The following is a 22180-nucleotide window of genomic DNA, read 5'->3' on the forward strand; positions in this document are numbered from 1 at the left end:
TGGACATGCAAATTCACAACTAACTATATGGGTTAAGAATTAAAATGCTGGTTACCTTTAAGGTCATGTCATCAGAACAAGATGCAAGTAGATTCCCAGTTGGATCCCACTTGATTGCATTCACTTCATTCTAAAAATCAGTGTCAGATTATGGTTATTAAAAATATAAAAGGTACCTCGTTCATGTACACAGCAAGATATAGAACAGTAAAATAATTTAGCAGAAGATCAAAAGAATCTGGCCTATAATCAATAATATATTCTTATTTGCCAAGCTTACAGTATTAATGTTTTAATGCCCAAGCAAAGAAGAATGCAGTCTTAGCTAAATGAAGTGATCAATAAAGTGGACGATAAAACAAAATTCCTTCTGTTTGAAGAACTAGCATTGTTGGAAATTCCATTTCATGTGAGGGCCATGACCAATATTATGGTGAATGGTGAAATTTATTTTGGTCAGTACAAACATAACAAAAAGCATCATTTTCAACAATGATTTCATAAGACAAAATTAAATAATAAAAATCTTTAAAACAGACAGAAAGGGTGTAGGCTGAAGCCACAGCTTATTATGCCTACCCCTCTTACTTATACAAAAACATATCTGGTGTCAATCATCACATCAAAACAAAAACATTCATAACCTTTTAACACAAAATCCAATTCCAAATATCACTTACATTACTCCCATTCATTTAAAATCATGTATTTTATATTTGTTCATTAAATTATTTTAAAATAATTTTTAAAACTTAAGTGTGCTGCATGTTTTTAAATTCTCACTACAACTGTTCCATAGATTCACCCCTCTGACTGAAATACAATGATCTTTTACATTTGTTCTTATCTTTTGTTTTGAAATATACATGTTCCTCTCAAATCATGAGCATCATAGGAAGTGATCCAAGACATTTATTTCACAATATACATAAACAAGTAAACATCAATGCAGAAATTAATCAATATTTTGAAATCACGGCAGGGTCAGGAACGGTGAATGAAACAAAATTGTTCAGATTAGTAAACGGTTCAAGAACTGGGGTCCACTTTAAAAAAAATTGGGCAAAAAATATTCAGGGGGAGGTGAGATAAAAACACGAGGTTGTTGGACAGATGGGAGGGATCACAGACAATGTTAAGGGCTGTGCATACACAGCACTGCTGATGAATATATATATAATAGGTGGAGAGAGGGAAGACCTCAATGACCCTTTGGCAGTCCTCGCAATCCTTTGCATGGTCAAGCGGTCAAATGCCTTGCAGTTCCCATACCAGATGGTGATGCACCTGGTGAGGACACTCTCGATGGTACTCCTGGTAAAAAAAATTTGTTAAAATGGAGGGGTGAGGCTCACTTGCCTCAATCTTCTCAGAAAGTGATGACACTGCTATGCTTTCTTGACCAATAAGGTGATGTTGACGGACCAGATGAGACTCCCAAAAACTTTGTGCTCCTAAATCTCTCCACAGAGGAGCTATGTACATGTAGTGAGGTGTGGTCAGGTGCATTTTCCCAAGGTCCACAATCACCTCTTTAATCTTGTCCACAATGAGTCTGCAAGTTGTTGTGTTTGCACCATTCTACCTCCTCTCTGTACGCCATCACATAATCGTTGTTGATGAGGCTGTTGTGTCATCAGCAAACTTGATGATAAGGTTGAAACTGGATCCTAGCAATACAGTCATACATCAGCAGCCATCTGAGCACATAGCCCAAGACGGAGCTGGAGATGTTTCTGTAACATGGACTGATTGTGGCCTTTCAGTCAACAAGTCCAGGATCCAGTAGAGGTGCTGAGGCCCAATGAGGGCAATGTACCCACCAGGTTCTGAGGAATGCCAAGCTCACGTCAATAAACACCATCTGGCACGAGGCACCATTTTCAGAGGGCCAATTTGAGCAAGAAGTGAACTAGAATGGGCCCAATGTAGATAGGATTTAATGTAATCTATAACCAGTTGAACAGAGCTCTTCATTATTGTTGAGGTCAGTGCCACTGGACGATAATCTTAGAGGAAGGTTACTGTCACTCCTTTTGACACCAGGATGATGGTGGCCATCTTGAAGTCTGAGGCAGTGGACCGTTCCAGAGAGATGCTGAAGATGTCTGTTAGAACCTTAGTTAGCTGGGCTGCACGGTACCTCAGCACCCAACCAGGTATGTTATCAGGCCTGCCGCTTTATGTAGGTTGACCCTATCTAGAGTCTTCCCCACATCAGCTGTGGTTAGACAGAATGCTGGCTCCTCGGGAGAGGGGAGGGGCTTCCTTGCCAGCACATCATCCCATGCATCAACTGAGCATAAAATATATAAAAGAATGGCAGAACCATTCTACTGGGACTGGCACACAATTCAGTGGACCAGATAACGTCTGCACCATAATTCCATATTGCTTTAAGTGAATTGTAGTCTTCCTGCTTTATGCAATATTAAAATAAGCTCAAAATAAATAATTTTATGGTTAAAAATGTTGATCGTGCAAGACCTGATAACATTGGATGTCATCTGGTAAAGTTCACTTCTAAAAGTACCTCTACCTCCCCCCAATTTTTCCTGCTACCTTGCTCTCCCTATGAAACACTACATTCAATGACATCATCAATGGGCGATTGGAAGCAGAATTTAAGATTATGTATTCATTTCATGAAAGTTACAAGTAAGCCAAGTGAACCCTCCAAAGAAAATCTACGTTTTACAATTAAACTTCAAATGCAAAATATTTCCTTTCTTGAACAATGAGTTACGGTATTGTTCAACCCAATCAAATTTTATGTTTCAAAAACCATTTTGCAAAGAAAATAAGTGGTGCCTGTTAAACAAAAAGAAAATCACATTCCTGCATCTTTAGCTTAACCTTTATCCTATAACCCGTGAGTGAAGAATTTCATACCCTAGTTCCAAAAAAATTACTAAGAATTTCATGTTCAGAGACATTTTTGATACAGAGAGGCTTGCAACCAAAGTGCACTATTGATAGCACTCAACTGGGAAACCAACATGAATTTAAGTATTGAACAATGAATCCTAATTTTCAAGCTTTCTCAAAGAGAAATGTCAATCTCAGCCAATACTGTAAGCAAGCATTGTATTTTATTGATTGCAAAAGCAGTGGATGCAGAGATTCTGCAGGATTATGCAAAAGGAACCGATGAAATGAGAAACCACTACAAAATATAAATAGCTAATTGCAATAAGTTGATTCAGAGGCTCAACTAACAATAAAATATTTGTGTATATACACACACACACACGCCTACATACTCAAAAAGGGTCACTGAAACAAAATGAGAAACTCATTCACTTCCACCCTAATATTCAAATGGTACAGTGCCTATAAAAAGTATTCACCCCTTTAGAAGTTTTCATGTTTTATTGTTTTACAACATTGAATCAGTGGATTGGTTTGACTTTTTTTGACATTGACCAACAGAAAAAGACTCATTCGTGTCAAAGTGAAAACAGATCTCTACAAAATGATCTAAATAAATTACAAATCTGAAACATAAAATTGATTGTGTAAGTACTCAAATCCTTTAATATGACATACCAAATCATCATTGGTGCAGCCAATTGGTTTTAGAAGTCACATAATTCGTTAAATGGAGATTACCTGTGTGCAGTCAAGGTGTTTCAATTGATTGTAGTAAAAATTCACCTGTACCTGGAAGGTCCAACTCCTGGTGAGTCAGTATCCTGGCAAAAACTACCCCATGTAGATAGAACACTCCAAGCAACTCCATGAAAAGATTATTGAAAAGGACACGTCAGGAGATGGATACAAGAAAATTTCCAAGTCACTAAATATCCCTTGGATTATAGAAAAGTCAATCATCAAGAAGTGCGAAGAATATGGCACATTTGTAAATCTGCCTAGAGCAGACCATCCTCAAAACCTGAGTGATCGTGCAAGAAGGGAACGACTGAAGGAAGCCATGGGGAGACCTAAAACAACTCTGGAGGAGTTACAAGCTTCAGTAGCTGAGATGGGAGAGACTGTGCATACAGCAGTTGCCCAGTGAAAGCCACTGTTGAAAAAAACTCTCATGAAATCTTGGCTAGAGTTTGTCAGAAGGCATGTGGGAGACACTGAAGTCATTTGGAAAAAGGTTCTGTGGTATAAGGAGCTTTTTGGTCATCAGACTAAATGCTTTATTTGGCATAAGCCTAACATCAGACATCACCAAAAACACACCATCCATACTGTGAAGCAGGATGGTGGCTTCATCATGTTGTGGGAATGCTTCACTGCAGCATGCCCTGGAAGGCTTGTGAAGGTAGAGGGTAAAATGAATGCAGCAAAATCCAGGGAAATCCTGGAGGAAATCCTGATACAGTCTGCAAGAGAACTGTGACTTGGGAGAGGATTGGTTTTCCAGCAAGACAATGACACTAAGCCAAAGCTACACAGCAACAGCTTAAAAACAACAAAGTTAATGCCCTGGAGTGGCCAAGTCAGAGTCCAGAACTCAATCTAATTGAGAATTTGTGGCTGGACTTGAAAAGGGCTGTTCACTCTCGATCCCCATACAATCTGACAGAGCTTGAGCAATTTTGTAAAGAAGAATGGTGGAAAAACAGCAGTGCCCAGATGTGCAAAGCTGATAGAGACCTATCCACGCAGACAAGGCTGTAATTGATGCCAAAGTGCTTCTACTAAATACTGACTTGAAGGGGGTGAATAATTATGCATTCAATTAGTTTTTGCTTAGTAACTGTACATTTAGACCAATTTGTAGAAATTTGTTTACATCTTGACACGAAAGAGTCTTTTCTGTTTCTGTTGAGTCTGTGGTGGCCAGTGCTATCATGTTTGCTGTTGTGTGCTGAGGCAACAGGCTGAGGGTAGCAGACACCAACAGAATCAACAAACTCATTCGTAAGGCCAGTGATGTTGTGGGGGTGGAACTGGACTCTCTGACGGTAGTGTGTGAAAAGAGGATGCTGTCCAAGTTGCGTGCCATCTTGGACAATGTCTCCCATCCACTCCATAATGTACTGGTTAGAGTACGTTCCGCCAGAGACTCATTCCAACGAGATGCAACACTGAGCATCATAGGAAGTCATTCCTGCCTGTGGCCATCAAACTTTACAACTCCTCCCTCGGTGTGTCAGACACCCTGAGCCAATAGGCTGGTCCTGGACTTATTTCCACTTGGAATAATTTACTTATTATTATTTAATTATTTATGGTTTTATATTGCATTATTTCTACACTATTCTTGGTTGGTGCGACTGTAACAAAACCCAATTTCCCTTGGGACCAATAATGTCTGTCTGCCTATCTGTCAGTGTCAAAAAAAGACAAATCAAATCCACTGTTGATTCAATGCTGTAAGACAATAAAACATGAAAACTTCCAAGGGATTGATACTTTTTACAGGTACTGTATCTTTGTCTTCAGCTAATCATCATTGAAAAGTTACTATTACATACTAAATCTGATTGATCATTACCACATTTATTCAGTGCTTTTAGGAAAAATAAATGGCAATAAAATTAAATCTGGACAGCCATTACCGTGTGTCCCTGGAATGTCTTGATAGGCCTATCTGCACCGAGTTTGCAGACATGGATGCACATGTCCGTGCTGCAAGAAGCAAATGTGTTGTTGCTTTGCCAATCAACATCTAGTGCTGGGGCTATAAATATAAAGCAGAGAAGAGAAACATATATGTAAATAGTACATACCACACCCATGTAGAAATATTTGGCCCAATCCTACAACACTGAAAAAGAAGATAAATTCAAACTCAGGTTTCTAACCATAAAATCAAAAATATGCAGAAATATTTAGGAGAGAGGAAATGCCAATTAACACTTTTACTAACCAATTGATAAAATATTAATGATGATTAATAGCTGGTTGAAACTTTTCATGAGATTAGAAAGCTTCTTTTCGTAAACTGTTTGTAATTAAAATTTGAAATACAGTCAGCCCTCCTTATCCACGGGTTCCACATGCACGGATTCAACCAACCGCAGATCGGGAAAACACGTTAGTTCTCTCTCCAGCATTTGTTTGAGCATGTACTGACTTTTTTTTCTTGTCATTATTCCCTAAACAATACAATATAACAACTATTTGCATAGCATTTACATTGTATTAGGTATTATAAGTAATCTAGAGATGAGTTAAAGCATACGGGAGGATGTGCATAGGTTATTGCAGATCGGGAATTTAAAAAACCAGAAGTTTTCTAATTCGGAACAGGTACATCTGGTATTATTTAGCGTCAGTTAGTCATACGTTTGTCTTAATATATAGTATATATTTTACCATTCTATGCATATAAAACACTTAAGAAACATATGTATTTCAATAATTAAACCACTACGTTGCTTAGTAATAATTGTAGCTTTCATCAGGCCAGGGCCTTCACATGCTCCATTATTTTCACTCTATCCTTTAAAATTGTTTCGATTGTTGACCGACTGTAGCCTAACACTTTTCCAATGACTGATGGCATTTCACCTCTTTCCGATCGCTTTATTATTTCCACTTTATTTTCCAATCATGATCATTTTCCGGAACAGAAACGCTGGGCAGCGGGTCCTGAGCTCCGCTGGGTCCTAAAGTCCACTGCACTAAGCCAGGTTAAATAAGGTCCGGAGCTCCGCAGGGTCCTAAAGTCCACCGACTTGAACACCTGTGCTTTTTTGGTATCCGTGGGGGTCCCAGAACCAATCCCCCGCGGATAAGGAGGGCCGACCGTACAATCTGAACACCAAATTAGTAATCAGAATATCTTAAGATTCTACCACAATGTTGTTTGTGTGTCTTCTTGATCAAATAGTTGATTAAAATAATTCTTAGTAAAGAATTATTGAGGCTAGTGGGAGGCTGGTGCAGAAATTGCAGTAGTGCTGGAAGAGGTATTTAAAAAGTACTTAGACACAGGTGAGGTGACAAATGACTGGGGGATAGCTAATGTTGTTCCATTGTTCAAGGAAAGGTCTAAGAACAAACCAGGAAATTATAGGCTTGTAAGTCTGACATTAGTAGTGGGTAATTTATTGAAAGCTATGCTAAGAGACAGGATATACAAGTATTTGGATAGACAGATGCTGTTAGGGATAGTCAACATGGCTTTGTGCATGATAGGTCATGTCTAACCCATCATAGAGCTTTTCCAAGATGGTTAGCAGGGAGGTTGATGAAGGAAACACAGTGGATGTTGTCCACTTTGACAAAGTCCCACATGGAGGCTTGTCCAAAGGTTCATTCACTTGGCATTTAGGATGAAGTAATAAACTGGATTCAATATTGGATTAGTGGGAGAAACCAGAGTGGTTACCTTTCTAAATGGAGGCTTGTGTCTAGAGGCTGGTGTGCTGCAGGAGTGGTGCTGGGACCACTGTTGTTTCTCATCTATATTAATAATCAGGATGATAATGAAGTAAACCAGATAAGCAAATTTATAGCTGAACCCACATCTGGGGGTGTAGTGGACAAGAGGAAGGCTATCAAAGCTTGCAGTTGGATCTGGACCAGCTGGAAAAACAGGATGAAAAATCGCAGATGGAATTTAATTCAGACAAGTGTGTGGTGTTGCACTTTGGAAGAACAAACCACAGTGAAACTTACACAGTGAATGGTAAAACACTCAGGAGAGTAGTAGAACAGAAGGATTTGGGAATACAGAGTCATAATTCCTTGAAGGTCAGGTACAGGAGTTAGGCTGTTATGTTGAAGTACGAAACATTAGTGAGGCCACATTTTGAGTATTGTGTACAGTTGTGGTCACCTACTTACAGGACAGGCATCAATAAGACCGAAAGAGTGAAGAGAAAACTTACAATGATGTTGCTGGGACTTGAGTATCTGAGTTATAGGGAAAGGTTGAATAGGTTAGGATTTTCTTCCCTGGAGCATAAGAGAATGAGAAGAGATTTGATAGAGATACAATTTGATAGGGTAAATGCAAGTAGGCCTTTTTCACCTAGGTTGGGTAGAGTAGAACTAGAGATGATAAGACCATAAGACTTGGGAGCAGGAATAGGCCATTCGGCCCATTGAGTCTGCTTCACCATTCAATCACGGGCTGATCCAATTCATCCAGTCATCCCTACTTCCCTGCTTTCACCCCATACCTTTTGATGTCCTGACTAATCAAGAACCTGTCTATCTCTGCCTTAAATACACCCAATGACTTGGCCACCACAGCCGCTCATGGCAGCAAATTCCACAGATTTAGCACACTCTGCTAAAGTAATTTCTCCGCATCTTAAATCTAAAAGGACATCCTTCAATCCTGAAGTCGTGCCCTCTTGTCCTGGAATCCCCTAACATGGGAAATAACTTTGCCATATCTAATCTGTTTAGGCCTTTCAACATTTGGAATGTTTCTAAAAGATCCTCCCTCATTCTACTGAACTCCAGCGAATACAGCCCAAGAGCTGCCAGACGTTCCTCATATGGTAACCCTCTCATTCCTGGAATCATTCTTGTGAATCTTCTCTGAACTCTCTCCAATGTCAGTACATCCCTTCTAAAATAAGGAGCCCAAAACTGCACACAATACTCCAAATGTGGTCTCACGAGTGCCTTAGAGAGCTTCAACACCACATCCCAGCTCTTATATTCTATACCTCTAGAAATGAATGCCAACATTGCATTCGCCTTCTTCACAACTGACTCAATCTGCAGGTTAAACTTTAGGGTATCTTACACAAGGGCTCCCAAGTCTCCTTGAATCTCTGCATTTTGAATTCTCTCCCCAACTAAATAATAGTCTGCCCGTTTATTTCTTCCAAAGTGCATGACCATACACCTTCCAACACTGCATTTCATTTGCTACTGCTCTGTCCGTTCCCTAAACTATCCAAGTCTCTCTGCAGGCTCTGTTTCCTCAATTTTACCCACAAACCCCTTAATACCATAGTCCAAATCATCGTAAAAAGTAACGGTCCCAACACCGACCACTGTGAAACTCCACTGGTAACTGGCAGCCAGCCAGAATAGGATGCCTTTATCTCACTCTGTTTTCTGCTGACTAGCCAGTGCTCCACCCACACTAGTAACTTCCCTGTAATTCCATGGGCTCTTATCTTGCTAAGCAGCCTCATGTGCAGCACCTTGTCAAAGTCCATCTGAAAATCCAAGTACATCATGTCTACTGCATCTCTTTTATATACCCTGCTTGTAATTTCCTCAAAGAATTGCAGTAGGTTAACAGTGAAAGGTGAAAGGTGAAATATTTAAGGAGAACCTGAGGTGGAACTACTTCACTCAGAGAATGGTGTGAGTGTGGAACAAGCTGCCAGTGGAAGTGTTGGTTAAAGGTCCAATAATATTTAAGAGAAATTTGGTTAAGTACAAGTCGACCACTGAGAATCTGGCAATCAGTAATCCAGTTGGCTAGGACATAATTTTCGCCAGACTAGCTTCAACTTTCCCACATCACTGCGCCAACCCATCGCAACTGTTTTGGTGGTACCATTAGCAGAATAGCTGTTCGCACAGTCTTTAAACGAAGCAAGTAATTTCTCTGTTTTATTCTGCTTTTATTTTTATTATCTGTGCTTATCTAGCCCCAGTCATGTCTTTATTGAATAAAGGAAGTGTTTCTCGTGGTGTAAAGTACAAACACCATACATTATCTATACAAGATAAAGTGGAAGCTCTGAAAAAACTCGGCAGCGGTGTGTCTGTGAAAAGCATATGCGACTTGTATAAAGAAACAAAAAAGTAAAGTTGCTCCAGTTCTTTACTGACAGAGAATCAAAAAAACAACAGATGTGTCTAAGGAAAACAATGAAAGATGGAAGATCTTCACGATGAGATAAAGTTCTCATAAAATGGTTTAAACTCCACGTCAGCGAAGGTGCAGAACTCTCTATCCTGATGACCCCACTTTTAGACATGGAACTCTGCATAGCTGTATAATCCAACCCTTTACTTTAGCAGTGGCAATAGCCAACTTGCTGATGTAAGTAAATACAGATAGCTTGTAAGGTATCTTCCTGAACTGTACTTATATAATTCTTTCTTCCTTTTCATTTGTCGTTGTGTTTTTTATTATCCAACGGTGAGGTGATCATTAAGTGGGTCAGAAGTGTTGACTTAGTTAATCCTTTCCTAACAAGTTCCAATCATTCCAGATGTGTTGGTCAACTTGTACTTGGATGTGTGGGCTATGGTCCAGGTGGAGGTTGATTGAACAAGGCAGAATAACAGCTTGGCATGGGCTAGATAGCTTGAGTGACCCATTTCTATATTTTAGAGTTCGACAATTCTAATTAAGAATAATTAAAACTAAAAGATAAATCAGCTGGATTTGCTAAAAATACCACCAACTCATGATCAAACATTGATGAAAATCTACATTATATTCCTCTTGTTAGTTTTTCCAAGTTCTTCATTCCCTGTAAAACTTTCTGGGCTGAAATGATCACCATCACACCGTTACAAAGCAAACAATAACTAAAACTCTCCCATTCTGGATAGTATTTATCGGAAGTTCCTGGATGCACACGTCAGTATGGCAACTGTTACAATACAAAGGCAAGCTTAATATTAACAAAATGATTTCAAATATGTATTTGGAAAAAAGTTAACCAAAGAAACCTGTATCAGTCTACTTTTCTTAAATAAAAACCCTGCCATAACTGTTCTGGAAACTTATAACAAACTATTTAGGAGACCGGATTATGAATCAACTGCCATGCATTTTCTTTAATTAAATTTTGATTATACATTGATTTATAAACCAAAATTATCTACCAATGATTAAAGCTGGATAGCTTAAAGTAAATTCTAAGGAGGAGACAGCTTTTACTGCTCTCAGATCACCTGCCAGTGGTTAAACCATAACGTCTTCCAAAGTAGCCCTGGCTAGACTTCATTTGGTAGCTCAGCTCACAGCATGTTAGTGTAGCATAGTAAGGCACAAGGCTTCCAAATTAAAGTATCTCTTTTAAAAAGAGATATAAAGTAAGGTAGTTGAATCCAATAAAAAAAGCTGTACTTCTCCCAGTAGCCAATGGTTCACTTTCATTTAAAATTAAGTTGCTGCACTGCACTGATATACAAGCTGATTTCCCAGCCTGACAACTATTAAAACTATGGCCATTGGTTGGGTTGAGTTGTTCTCCAATCTTGGCAAATATTTCATCACCATACGAAGAGACAACATCAGTGTGCTGTTAACTGTGCTGTCAAGGGCTTTTGGTTTAACGCTCAGTGTGAAGAAAACAATGATCCCCTCCTGAAACTGCCTCGTGGCATTTACAACCCACCTTGTTTCACCATTGACAACCACCCTCCCACCACGGTTGAGTAGTTCACCTACCTGGGCAGCATCATCTCCAATGACGCTATAGTAGTAACGGGTGTTGACAGAGCCAGAGCCAGCAGTCCCTCAAGCACCTCCAGAAACGTGTGGAAGAACCACCAGTTGCATCTGTCCACAAAAATCCAGGTGTAAAGGGCTGCCCTCGTCACAACACTGCTATATGGCTTCGAAGCCTGGGTCTTGTACTGCAAGCAAATCCGCTTGCTTGAGCGCTTTCATCAGACCCGCCTCCACTCCATCATGGGTATCAGCTGGCAGGATCATGTTGTCAACAATGAGGTCCTGGAGAAGGCTCAACTTCCAAGCACTGAAGCCACTTTACTGCTCATGCAGCTTCACTGGCCAGGCCACGTGTCCCGCACGGACAACTCCATCCAGGTTACCGAAAGCAACTCTCTCAGGGCAAAAGAGATCGTGGTACCCTGTGCAAGAGGTACAAAGATCAACTTAAGCAGCAGGCTAATACGGAGGTCATCGAGTGGCAGCAGTTGGCTTGTGACAGAGACCAACGATCCACTGAGCAGCCAGGAATTTTGAGGAATCTGGAAGAGCAACTGCTGAAGAGGAGATGCAGGAAGGATCCTAATACCCAAGCACCCACATCCTAGCTGTCCCTACTGCTCCAGAGTCTGCTGATCCAGAATTGGCCTCTACAGTCACCAAAGATCGTGTCATCGTTCCCAAGGACTCTTCTTCCCTCCTGACCTTCGCAAGCGAAGAACCAGCCATCCATCCAGCCATAGATTCTCTGAATGCTTGGTCTTTATATACTTATTAATCAGTTCATTGGTCATCATTAGAAAAACCAATTTGTGATGAAGGGAGGAAGTCTCGTCGCTGATTAGTTGTGTGAACTTCGCGCGTTATGGTTTGGAATTTTGCCTGCATTGGCTCATATATAGGATCATGTCTTTCTACAGAATTGTTGGTGGAAAACAATACTTCTAGGAATTCTCTTGTCTGCCGCGTGTTTGCCTGCACTATGACATTCACTGATGCCCAGTTGAATTTGTGCCTCTCTCGATCTTCACAGATAGAGACAGGAAAGTTGATCATGCCACTGAACAGCCAGTTGATGTTCATGGACCCTTGCAGATAGTTTTCTCCCAGCTTGGCTGACATTTGCTGCGGTACCCGCATTCGATCTTGTAGACCACATTGGTCTGTCCAATAGCTTGGTTCGTTATTTTGGCCTGCAAAGTACTCTCTTCAATGTTGCTGCTGGCTTATGCCCAACTGAAATTCTATGTTTTTGGAGCAGTTGGGCCATCATTTCCAAGACATTTCAAACGTATGGAAAGCCAACACGCTTGGTTGCTTCTTGGTTAATTAACAGACGATATCTTCTCGTATGGTAACGAAATGTTTGCAGGTAAATTACTAAGATCGGAGAACAATTCAACCCAACCATCAACCACCCAAGCTATACATTTTCCAAATTATTTCCACTGTGGCCATTATAGATGGCAGGAGGGAAATTGCCACTGCTGGCTTGTCTCCACACCAGCAATAAATTTTGGTAGTTTTCCTGGAAAATGTGGTTGTATGCCAACAGAAGCAATAATATTGATGGAAGATCTACTCCATATTTTTTTCCATTTTACAGCCTTCAAAAAGTTTCACAATACTTACCGTAGATTCCGGACTACAGAGCGCACCTGATTAAAAGCCGCAGGCTCTAATTTTAGAAATAAAATCAATTTTTTAATTGTAAAGGCCGCACTGGATTTTAGGCCGCACCGCTACTTTTAAATATACATACGTATCGGTAACACAAATTACGTTGCATATACTTTTTTACTGAACAGCACGAACAACATTCCAATATCTCCTAGCGACTGGTAAAAATATATATACTGCAGCCTACCAGGAAAAGTTATTGATCGACTTTAACTTAAAAGCAGCGTTTTCGCTCGGGTCTAATCGGGTCTGACGCACTTGCGCAATGCGATCGGGTCTAATCGGGTCTGACGCGCTTGCGCATTGCGATCAGGTCTAATCGGGTCTGACGCGCTTGCGCAATGCGATCGGGTCTAATCGGGTCTGACGCGCTTGCGCATTGCGATCGGGTCTAATCGGGTCTGACGCGCTTGCGCAATGCGATCGGGTCTAATCGGGTCTGACGCGCTTGCGCATTGCGATCGGGTCTAATCGGGTCTGACGCGCTTGCGCAATGCGATCGGGTCTAATCGGGTCTGACGCGCTTGCGCATTGCGATCGGGTCTGACGCGCTTGCGCAATGCGATCGGGTCTAATCGGGTCTGACGCGCTCGGGTCTTGATTTTCTTCGAGTATTTTCCATGTTGATGAGGGTGAGTACAAATGACTGATTTACAATAATTTAATTGTGAAAGTGCGCTTGATTTATCGTACAATTTCATTGGACCTCTGTGAACTATTCATCAATTTTATTGGTCTACTGTTACGAGGCAAAATGTTTACGAGGCGGCATGAAAAAAAAACATGTATTAGCCGCTCTGGATTATAGGCCGCAGAGTTCAAAGCTGTTCAAAATGTGGGGGAAAAGTAGCGGCTTATAATCCGGAATCTACGGTAATTTTAAATTTTTGAAGCATCGCTATTAATTTTGCCATTCAGCAATAATCATTGCCAGGCAACTAACTCAAGACTATTTAATTTGTGTAATTTTCATTTTTAATTATTTTTCAACATGTACTTAAAACCTTACAGCAGATAAAACAAATGAAAAGTTCTAACCCTATTGCAGAAATGGCGGCGGGAAATTCTTGGTTGCAGTCCAAAAGCAGATCAGGAGATTGCTAAGAATTCCCCAAAAATTACAAATAGGAATCTACAGCACACCGAAGCTGTGCAAGTTCACATCTTCCTGCTGATTATGGGCTTGGTTTAACAATTTCAGATTTTTGGGATAATTACAGGGTTTCTTTGATTTTGTAAATTAATCACATTTAAAAATTTAACAGCATCATTTTCTAGTGCAAAATAAGAACTGTAAGCACTTTAAAAGATGGTTGTAGTGGGGTGGGGGGGTAGAGAGACACATCAAGCAATTAAACATCAAACAATATTGGTCAGATAAAATGGTTTATACCATGACCATGATTCAGGGCTGATACTCAAAATTTGAAAGTAATTTGTTTTATAAAGAGTAGTATTATGATGATTATCCAGTGAACTGGAAAAAATAAACAAGTACATATATACCTGACACGGCTTACTATAGCAAACGGAAATTTCTGACCAACAGAGAAATCAGTTTGTAGACTTCTCTTTATGTATTCCATGGACTACCTGTATTTATGCTGATTAATTTCTATGTCACTGTTATATGTAAGAAATTTTCAAATACAGAAGTAATTTTTTGACTTTTTATTCTATAACTACAGTTCTAACAATTATCTATCTTTGCAACAAATCGCTTAACCGTTTGAAAGGAAGCCTTGAAAATTTGTAAGCACTCTTCACTTTTGAACAGAAAAGTATGTGATTTGAGAAGATGTGCAATGTTAGAATCCTCAACCAAAGTTCATGAATATCTCTAATACATCATTCAAAAATGATAATTCAACTATTCAACAAGGAGAAAAAATGTTTAGTAGCTCCAGTGAACATCCTGTGCTAAGATTTCTGGAAGCTTACCGGAGTGAAAAGGAAATTGCTGTTTGGCCTCTCCTGTATGGGCATCCCAAATAATTGTTGTCTGCAAAAATCAGAACTCAATGATTAGTTCAGTGGTGTGCAGCAATTTTGTTTTGCCAAAGAAGGCCAGACTGTGAATTCAAATCACTTTTACATGTTTTAGTTTAATCAAATAGAACAGGTCACTTACATAAAACACAAATTCTAAAATTAACTACTTGGTTATTTTCAGATGTTTGTCACCATGATTTCCTGGAAATCATCTTTTTTAAAAGCCATTAACAATTCAGGACACTTAATAGCAGGCTCAGTATTTGATGCTACTAGCATTTCATTATGGAATTTGTTCCATCCAAATTTATAAATTTAGCAACTTCCAAAATATGCCTAAGCATTTGGCATTGTTTACTCCCATTTTAAAACAAAATCCTCCAGTTTTCTCATTTTGACTTCTCTCCAAATTGAGCTTAGCCAAGTGCAACCAAGTTTATTTTACATTAAGTAATTTTCTGATCGGTTATACTTTAGTTCATGAGAACCTTACATTTCATAACTAAATTGAAACAGGCCATTTCTCTAGAGCCTATGGACTCTTAAAATCCACATGTAAAGTTTTCTTCTGTTAAAACTAAAAATTTATGGAGTGCATTGACAAAGTCCAGTATTTATTACAGAAAAATGAACTTAATGTGAATTAGGTTTTATTTCTTGTGATGATAGTTCTGAAAATGAACTTGCATTAAGGCCCATAAAGAAAATGCCCTCATGATCTCGATTTTAATTTTGTCAAGTAGACTCTCTGGCCTTAAATAAATCACTATAATTTTTACAAGTTTCCAATCTAAGCAATTGAAAATGTGGTCTGGCAATATTTTCATTCACCTGATACTCAATACAAATTCTCCACGTATGTCTTGATTTTGTTAATTTTTGAGTAAGTTTTGTTAATTAAGCCCAGTGACAGATGATCTAGTGACTACCAAATAAGCAGGACTGCTACTGGAATATACTCAATTAAAACCAAACTTAGTAGCAGTACAGTGGGTGGTTTGCAAGTTCAGATCAATCAGACCGGCAGTCTACCCAGTCCTCACAAGTGTGCTTGATGCTTCTATACAGGCCAGAAATAGCCCACATACATGTTAGTTATCTATTTAGTAGCATGAAGTACATTAAAAAAACTGTCAATTTAACTCCTAAATAAGAATTTGCAATTGCTTGCACTGAAGCTGAAGTCATGAACATACTTTAATATCTTACCTTATCCACTCCTGCACTAAGAATAAAATTTCCTTTCTTGTTCCATTTTAATGCAAATATAGGTCCTTTATGTTGGCCTAAGGTACTAGCAAGATTACCTTAACAAAGAGACAAAAAGAGATAAATATTAAGAATGAAAGCAGACACAAAGAGTTACTTGCTCTCCATTGTTGACTTTTACAGTGAAGTAGCAGCTACTTTAGCCTTAGCCAAGTCCTGAAGGGAAGAGCTATTAAGAGTTTACCTGCCAATGGTAATGAAAGAATCAATTCAGTGTCTTTGACAATCTCCATGGTATAGGTACATCACCATAGATGATTTTCTATCAGAAAAATACAGTGAATGATGCATCTCATATTTCCCATGAGGTTACCCTCCACCCAAGGGAGCTGACTTTTTCAGCAAATTGAGCTCACTCCATTGTGCACAGTGAGCAAACAACGCATTATGAGCTTGACAGTATGTTGCTTTTAACACTGCAGAAGAACCATCACTGATCAAACTATTCAGGCACAGTATTGACACATTTCCAAAAAATCTGGAAAAATACCCATGCCCAAGAGTTAAATACAATCCAGCCAATTACTGTTCCATTAGTCTATAATCAATCAACCACATGATGAAACGTAACTGTGTTATGAAACAGTACTTATTCACCAAAGCCTTCTCATTCATGCATGGTTTGGGTTTCAGCAGGACAACAGCTACATATTGTAGGCCTAACTACAGACAAGAAAACTGAAATCCAAAAACTAGAAGATCAATGGTACTGATCTTCACTAAATGCAGCAATGAGAAATTTAGTAGAATTAATGTGAATGGAGATCGGGGAAAGCATTTGACTGGATGGAACCGTACTTAGCACAAAGAAAGGTGACTGACTGTTGGTGGTCAAGTGTCTCGATCAGAGGACACCCCTGTAAAAGCTTCTCAGCTCTCTGTCCAGAACCCACCCATCTTCAGCGATAAGATTTCTCCATCAGAACGATAACCATCAATGATTACAAAATATAGAACATACAACAAGTTCTAAACAACAATCAGGTTTGGACTGAATTTACTCTACTTCATAAAACAACCACATGTTTGGACAATAGCTAAGTTTATGGATCTAGTGACATTACATGTCTATATCACTACATGTAATGTCATTACAGGTCTGCATCATTACATGCAATGCACCTGAACTGCGAATATGCTACATTAACATCTACGTTAACAATCCAGATTAAATAGCAAATGAATACTGATGGTATATATTTGTCATGGGGTAAGGAATTTTCTGGCCAAAGCTCTTATAAACATACAAAGAAAGATCAAATTGCAATGGTGCCAAAGTGAAATGTTTCTACACTAGGCATTAAAAAAACAAAATAAATGAAAGCAGTTGAAAGGCTTTTATACTCTTTCCAAGAGTTAGCACAAAAATAACATTAAGTTCTCCCTTGCCAACCAACACCTGAGAGAGGATAGACTAAAGGAAATAAGTGAGAGCTGGCATTAATTCAATGGGCTAAATAGCCACTCTTTCTGTCACCTAAAACTAATCCATATGAATATCTCACACAATAATGCAAGGGGTAAAAATAATATTGAATCAAATAAAACCTTTAGTTGTAAATGTTGTTTACTCACCATCTTTTGTCCATATTCGTGCAAATCCATCATATGAACCTGTTGCCAGAAGTGTGCCTTCACTCTAAGGCAATGGAGATGAACAATTATTGCAATAAACAAATTTACAAAAAATGTATGTATGCATTAAATGGCTGAGTCATAACTAACTGGAAGATGGTTAGTTCAATCCTAAATCTATCTAAAACAATTTCAATTAGTTGGTGCTGGGACATCACTGGATTAGAAAGAGGCAAATCAGTCAACACCTTTTATAGTTAACATAATCCAATAGTCTTTGCTGAAGAGCATGGTGATCAAGCACAAATATTGGTCTGTACACGCCAAAACCTTTTCCCCATTTACACAAATCCCATTAATCCACACTAGATCCACATTCTTTTATATTCTTGTAAATGCTGGAAATCTTCAGAATCAGAATTAATATCACTGGCATTTGTCATGAAATTTGTTGCTTTGCAGCAGCAGTACATTGAAATATATAATAATAAAAACTATAAATTGCATCATGTATTATGTGTCAAAAAAGAACATTAAATTAGACAAGTAGTGCAAAACGAGAGCAAGTACTGAAGTAGTGTTCATGGGTTCAATGTCCATTCAGGAATATCATGGCAGAGGAGAGGTAACTGTAAGGTGTGGAGTGTGCACCTTCAGGATCTTGTATCTCTTCCTTGATGGTAGAAATGAGAAGAGGACATGTCCTGGGTTTTGAGGTCTTTAATGATGGATGCTGCCTTTTTGAGGCATCGCCTTTTGAGCATGTCCTCTATCCTGGAGAGGTTAGTGCCCATGAGTTTGCAACTTTGTTCAGATGTTTCCGATCCTATGCAGTCACCCCTCCAAACCAGGTGGCATTGCAATGCAATCAGTTAAAATTGTCTGCACTGTACATCTGAAGAAATTTTTGAGAGTCTTTGGTGTCATACCAAGTCCCTTCAAACTCCTACTAATGTAATGTAGCTGCCGTTGAGCCTTTGTAATAGCATAGATCACAGCCACTCAGGATGTTAGGTTTCGTGTTGTAGGAAGTAATGGCCTGCAAACCCTGCCAGAGCTGACATGCATCCTATTGCATGTACAACTTCAACTGAAATTGCTGTCTCACTCTTAAAATAGCCTTCCATAGGTTGTGCCTGGCCTTCTTGTATAGTTCTGGATCACCAGTCTTGAATGCCTCAGATCTATACCTCAGCAGACTACGAATCTCCTGGTTCATCCAGTTTCTGGTTTGGGCATTCCAGTATGTTCTCAAAGGCACACATTTGTCCACCCAGATCTTGATGAAGTCAGTGACAATAGTGGCATATTCATTCAGATTCAGAGATGAATACCTGAATATTGTCCAGTCCACCAACTCAATGCAGTCCTGTAAGCACTCTGTCTCCCTTGACCATACCTTCTTGGTCCTCACCAACGGTGCTGTGGTCTTTAGTCTCTGCCTGTATGCCGGAAGTAGAAGTACAGCCAGGTGATTGGACTTACCAAAGTGCGGGTGTGTAATGGCATGGTAAGTGTTTTTGATGGTGGTTTAACAGCGCTCAAGTGTGTTAGCTCTTCCAGTAACATGTTGGTGGTAGTTGTTCAGAGACTTCTTTAAGTTGGCCTAGTTGAAATCCCCCACAATGATAGGGAAGCCATCAGAGTGCATTGTTTTGTGATAGCTGATGCTCAGCTCCTCCAGTGCCTGCCTGATACTGGCCAAAGGTGGAATGTACACTGCTACAAGGATGATGGCAGAAAACTCTATCAGCAGATAAAATGAACAACACTTGACCGCTACACGTTCCAAGTGAGGTGAGCAGGATTGAGACAGATACACACTCAAAATGCTGGATGAATTCAGCAAGTCAGACAACAGCTATGGAGGAGAATAAACAGTCAATGTTTCAGACCAAGACTGCATCAGAAATGGAAAGGAAGAGGGGCGAGGTCAGAATAAGGAGGTGCAGGAGTAGGAGTACAAGCTGGCAGGTGATAGATGAGACCAGGTGAAGGAAATGGAATGGGAAGAGGATGAATTAAGAACTGGGAGAGGTAGATGGAAGCGGTAAAGAGCTGAAGAAGGAATCCTATAGGAGAGATCAGTGAAGCATGCAAGAAAGGAAAGGAGGAAGAGAACCAGAGGTTGGTGTTGGTCAGATGAGCAGAAGAAAAGGGGGGAGCGGGTGATAAGAATGGAGAACGGAAAAAAGAGAGAGGGTGGGAGGAAGGAGAAATTAACAGAAGTTAGAGAAATCAATATTCATGTCATCAGGTTGGAGGCTACCTAGGCAGAATATGAGGTGATGACTTTGATCTCATCAATATGTCAGTATGGCCCCACTTACTCCTTACCTGGTCTAATCTCCTTCCCTTCCCACCTTCTTATTCTGGCTTCTGCCCCATTCCTTCCCAGTTCTAATGAAGGTTCTTAGCCCAAACCATGAACTGTTTATTGCCCTCCATTGATGTTACCCAATTTACTGAGTTCCTCCAGCATTTTGTGTATGTTCCACATCCTTCTATGTCTTACAATTCAATAATCTTTTTAAATGTCTCTTAAACTGTGATTGTATCCAACTCATCTGGCAGCCAGTTCCAGATATCAATCACTTTCTATGTGGGAAAGAAAACTTCTTCCTCCTCCATCTCCCAAATCCCCTTTAAAGCTCCTTCCTCTCATCTTTAACTAAGTCCTCTTCTTATTGCATCCTTAGAAGGGAAAAAGATTCCAATTATCTACCTTGTTAGGCCAATTATAATTTTAAAAGCCTCTATAAGGCCTCTCCTCGGTCTCCAGGGTAAATTAACCAACCAACCCATCTCTCCCCATGACTAAAGTCCCTCAACCAATGCAATATCCTGGTGAATCTCATCTGCATTCCCTCCAGCACAATTAAATCCTTTCATTGGTATGATGACCAGAACCTCATATAATACTCCAAGTGCAGTCCAACTAGCATTATGTAAAATGGAAACATAACAACATAGCTTTTATATTTTATTCTATAAACTATGAAGGTAAGTATGTCATATTCCTTCTTCACCACCCTAACTACCCTGTGTTAACACTTTTAACACCAAGGTCCTCCTGTTCATCAACATACTTAACAGTTTCCCAGTTTTTAATCATGTCCTACCCATGACTGACTTTCCCAACTGCACCTCCATGCATAGGTCAGGACTAAATTTCATTTGCTACTGCTCCACCCAACCTTCTATTTGATCTATAATCCTGCTGTACCCTTAAACGTCCTTTCTTGTTACCCATAAGTTTTGTAACTTTTGTGTCACTTACAATCATACAAACTATTTCCCATACATTCACATTCATCACAAAGTACAAAGGCTCCAGCACCATCCTCTGCAGTGCACCACTGGTCATGGACCTACTTCATCAACCTCCTCCAGCTCTTATAACCAAATCAATTTTTCAACCAATTAGTCAGCTGGCTTAGGATCCCAGATGTCTTAAGCTCCTGAACCAGCCCACCATGTGGCACTCTGTCAAATGACTTATTAAAGTGCTACTGCTATTTGAGAATCAGAATCTGGTTTAATATCATTGGCATATGTCGTGAAATTCATTGTTTTACGGCAGTAGTAAATTGCATTACATAATAAAATAACTAGACATTATAAAAACTATATTTTAAAAATTTAGTGCAAAAAATAGCACAAAAATATTGAGACAGTGTACATGGGGTTCATTGTCCATCAGAAATATTATGGTGGAGGGCAAGAAGCTGTTCCCAAAAAATATAATAATGAGTGTGTGTCTTCAGGCTCCTGTACCTCATCCCTGGTGACAGCAATAAAAAAAGGACCTATCTGGGTGATGGGGTCCTTAATGCTGGATGCCTCCTTTTTAAGGCATTGCCTTTTAAAGGTGCCCATGATGGAACTAGCCAAATTCGCAACATTCTACAACATTTTCCAATTCTATGCAGTCACCCCCTTCATACCAGATGGTGGTGCTCTCCATGGTACATCTGTAGAAATTTGCAAGTCTTTGGTGCCAAACCAAATCTCTTCTAACTCCTAATCCAATAGAGTTGTGTTGTGCCTTCTCAGTAAATGCTTCAATATGTTGGGCCCAGGATAGATCTTCAGGAGGTGTTGACACCCAGGAAATCAAAACCCACCCTTCCGCTGCTGTTCCCTCGATGATGTCAGGTGGGTGTTCCCTCAACTTCCCTTTTAAGTCCACAATCAAATCCTTGGTCTTACTGACGATGAGTGTCAGGTTGTTGTTGCAACACCATTCAACCAGCTAACGGAACTCATTCCTGGACGCCTTCTCATCACCATCCAAGATTCTGCTAACAATAGTTCTGTCATCGGCACATGTGCTGTGCCTAGCCACACAGTTACAGATTGTAGAGA

The 22180-nt window shown here is 39.6% G+C and overlaps 1 protein-coding gene across 3 annotated transcripts in view; it reads right to left on the minus strand.

Annotated features, from left to right (window-relative positions):
- tbl1xr1a (TBL1X/Y related 1a) overlaps positions 1-22180 on the minus strand; it is a 148123-nt gene that overhangs the window by 21784 nt on the left and 104159 nt on the right. For all 3 annotated transcript variants that reach the window (XM_073041111.1, XM_073041112.1, XM_073041113.1), the window contains 5 exons: positions 17813-17876; positions 16178-16275; positions 14918-14978; positions 5520-5641; positions 56-130 (listed from right to left, as the gene is read on the minus strand). In XM_073041111.1, coding sequence (XP_072897212.1) covers positions 56-130; positions 5520-5641; positions 14918-14978; positions 16178-16275; positions 17813-17876 — 420 coding nt within the window. The remainder of the gene's footprint in view (positions 1-55; positions 131-5519; positions 5642-14917; positions 14979-16177; positions 16276-17812; positions 17877-22180) is intronic.

Source organism: Hemitrygon akajei, chromosome 3 (assembly GCF_048418815.1).
Source record: "Hemitrygon akajei chromosome 3, sHemAka1.3, whole genome shotgun sequence".
In the NCBI taxonomy this organism is placed as follows: domain Eukaryota; kingdom Metazoa; phylum Chordata; class Chondrichthyes; order Myliobatiformes; family Dasyatidae; genus Hemitrygon; species Hemitrygon akajei.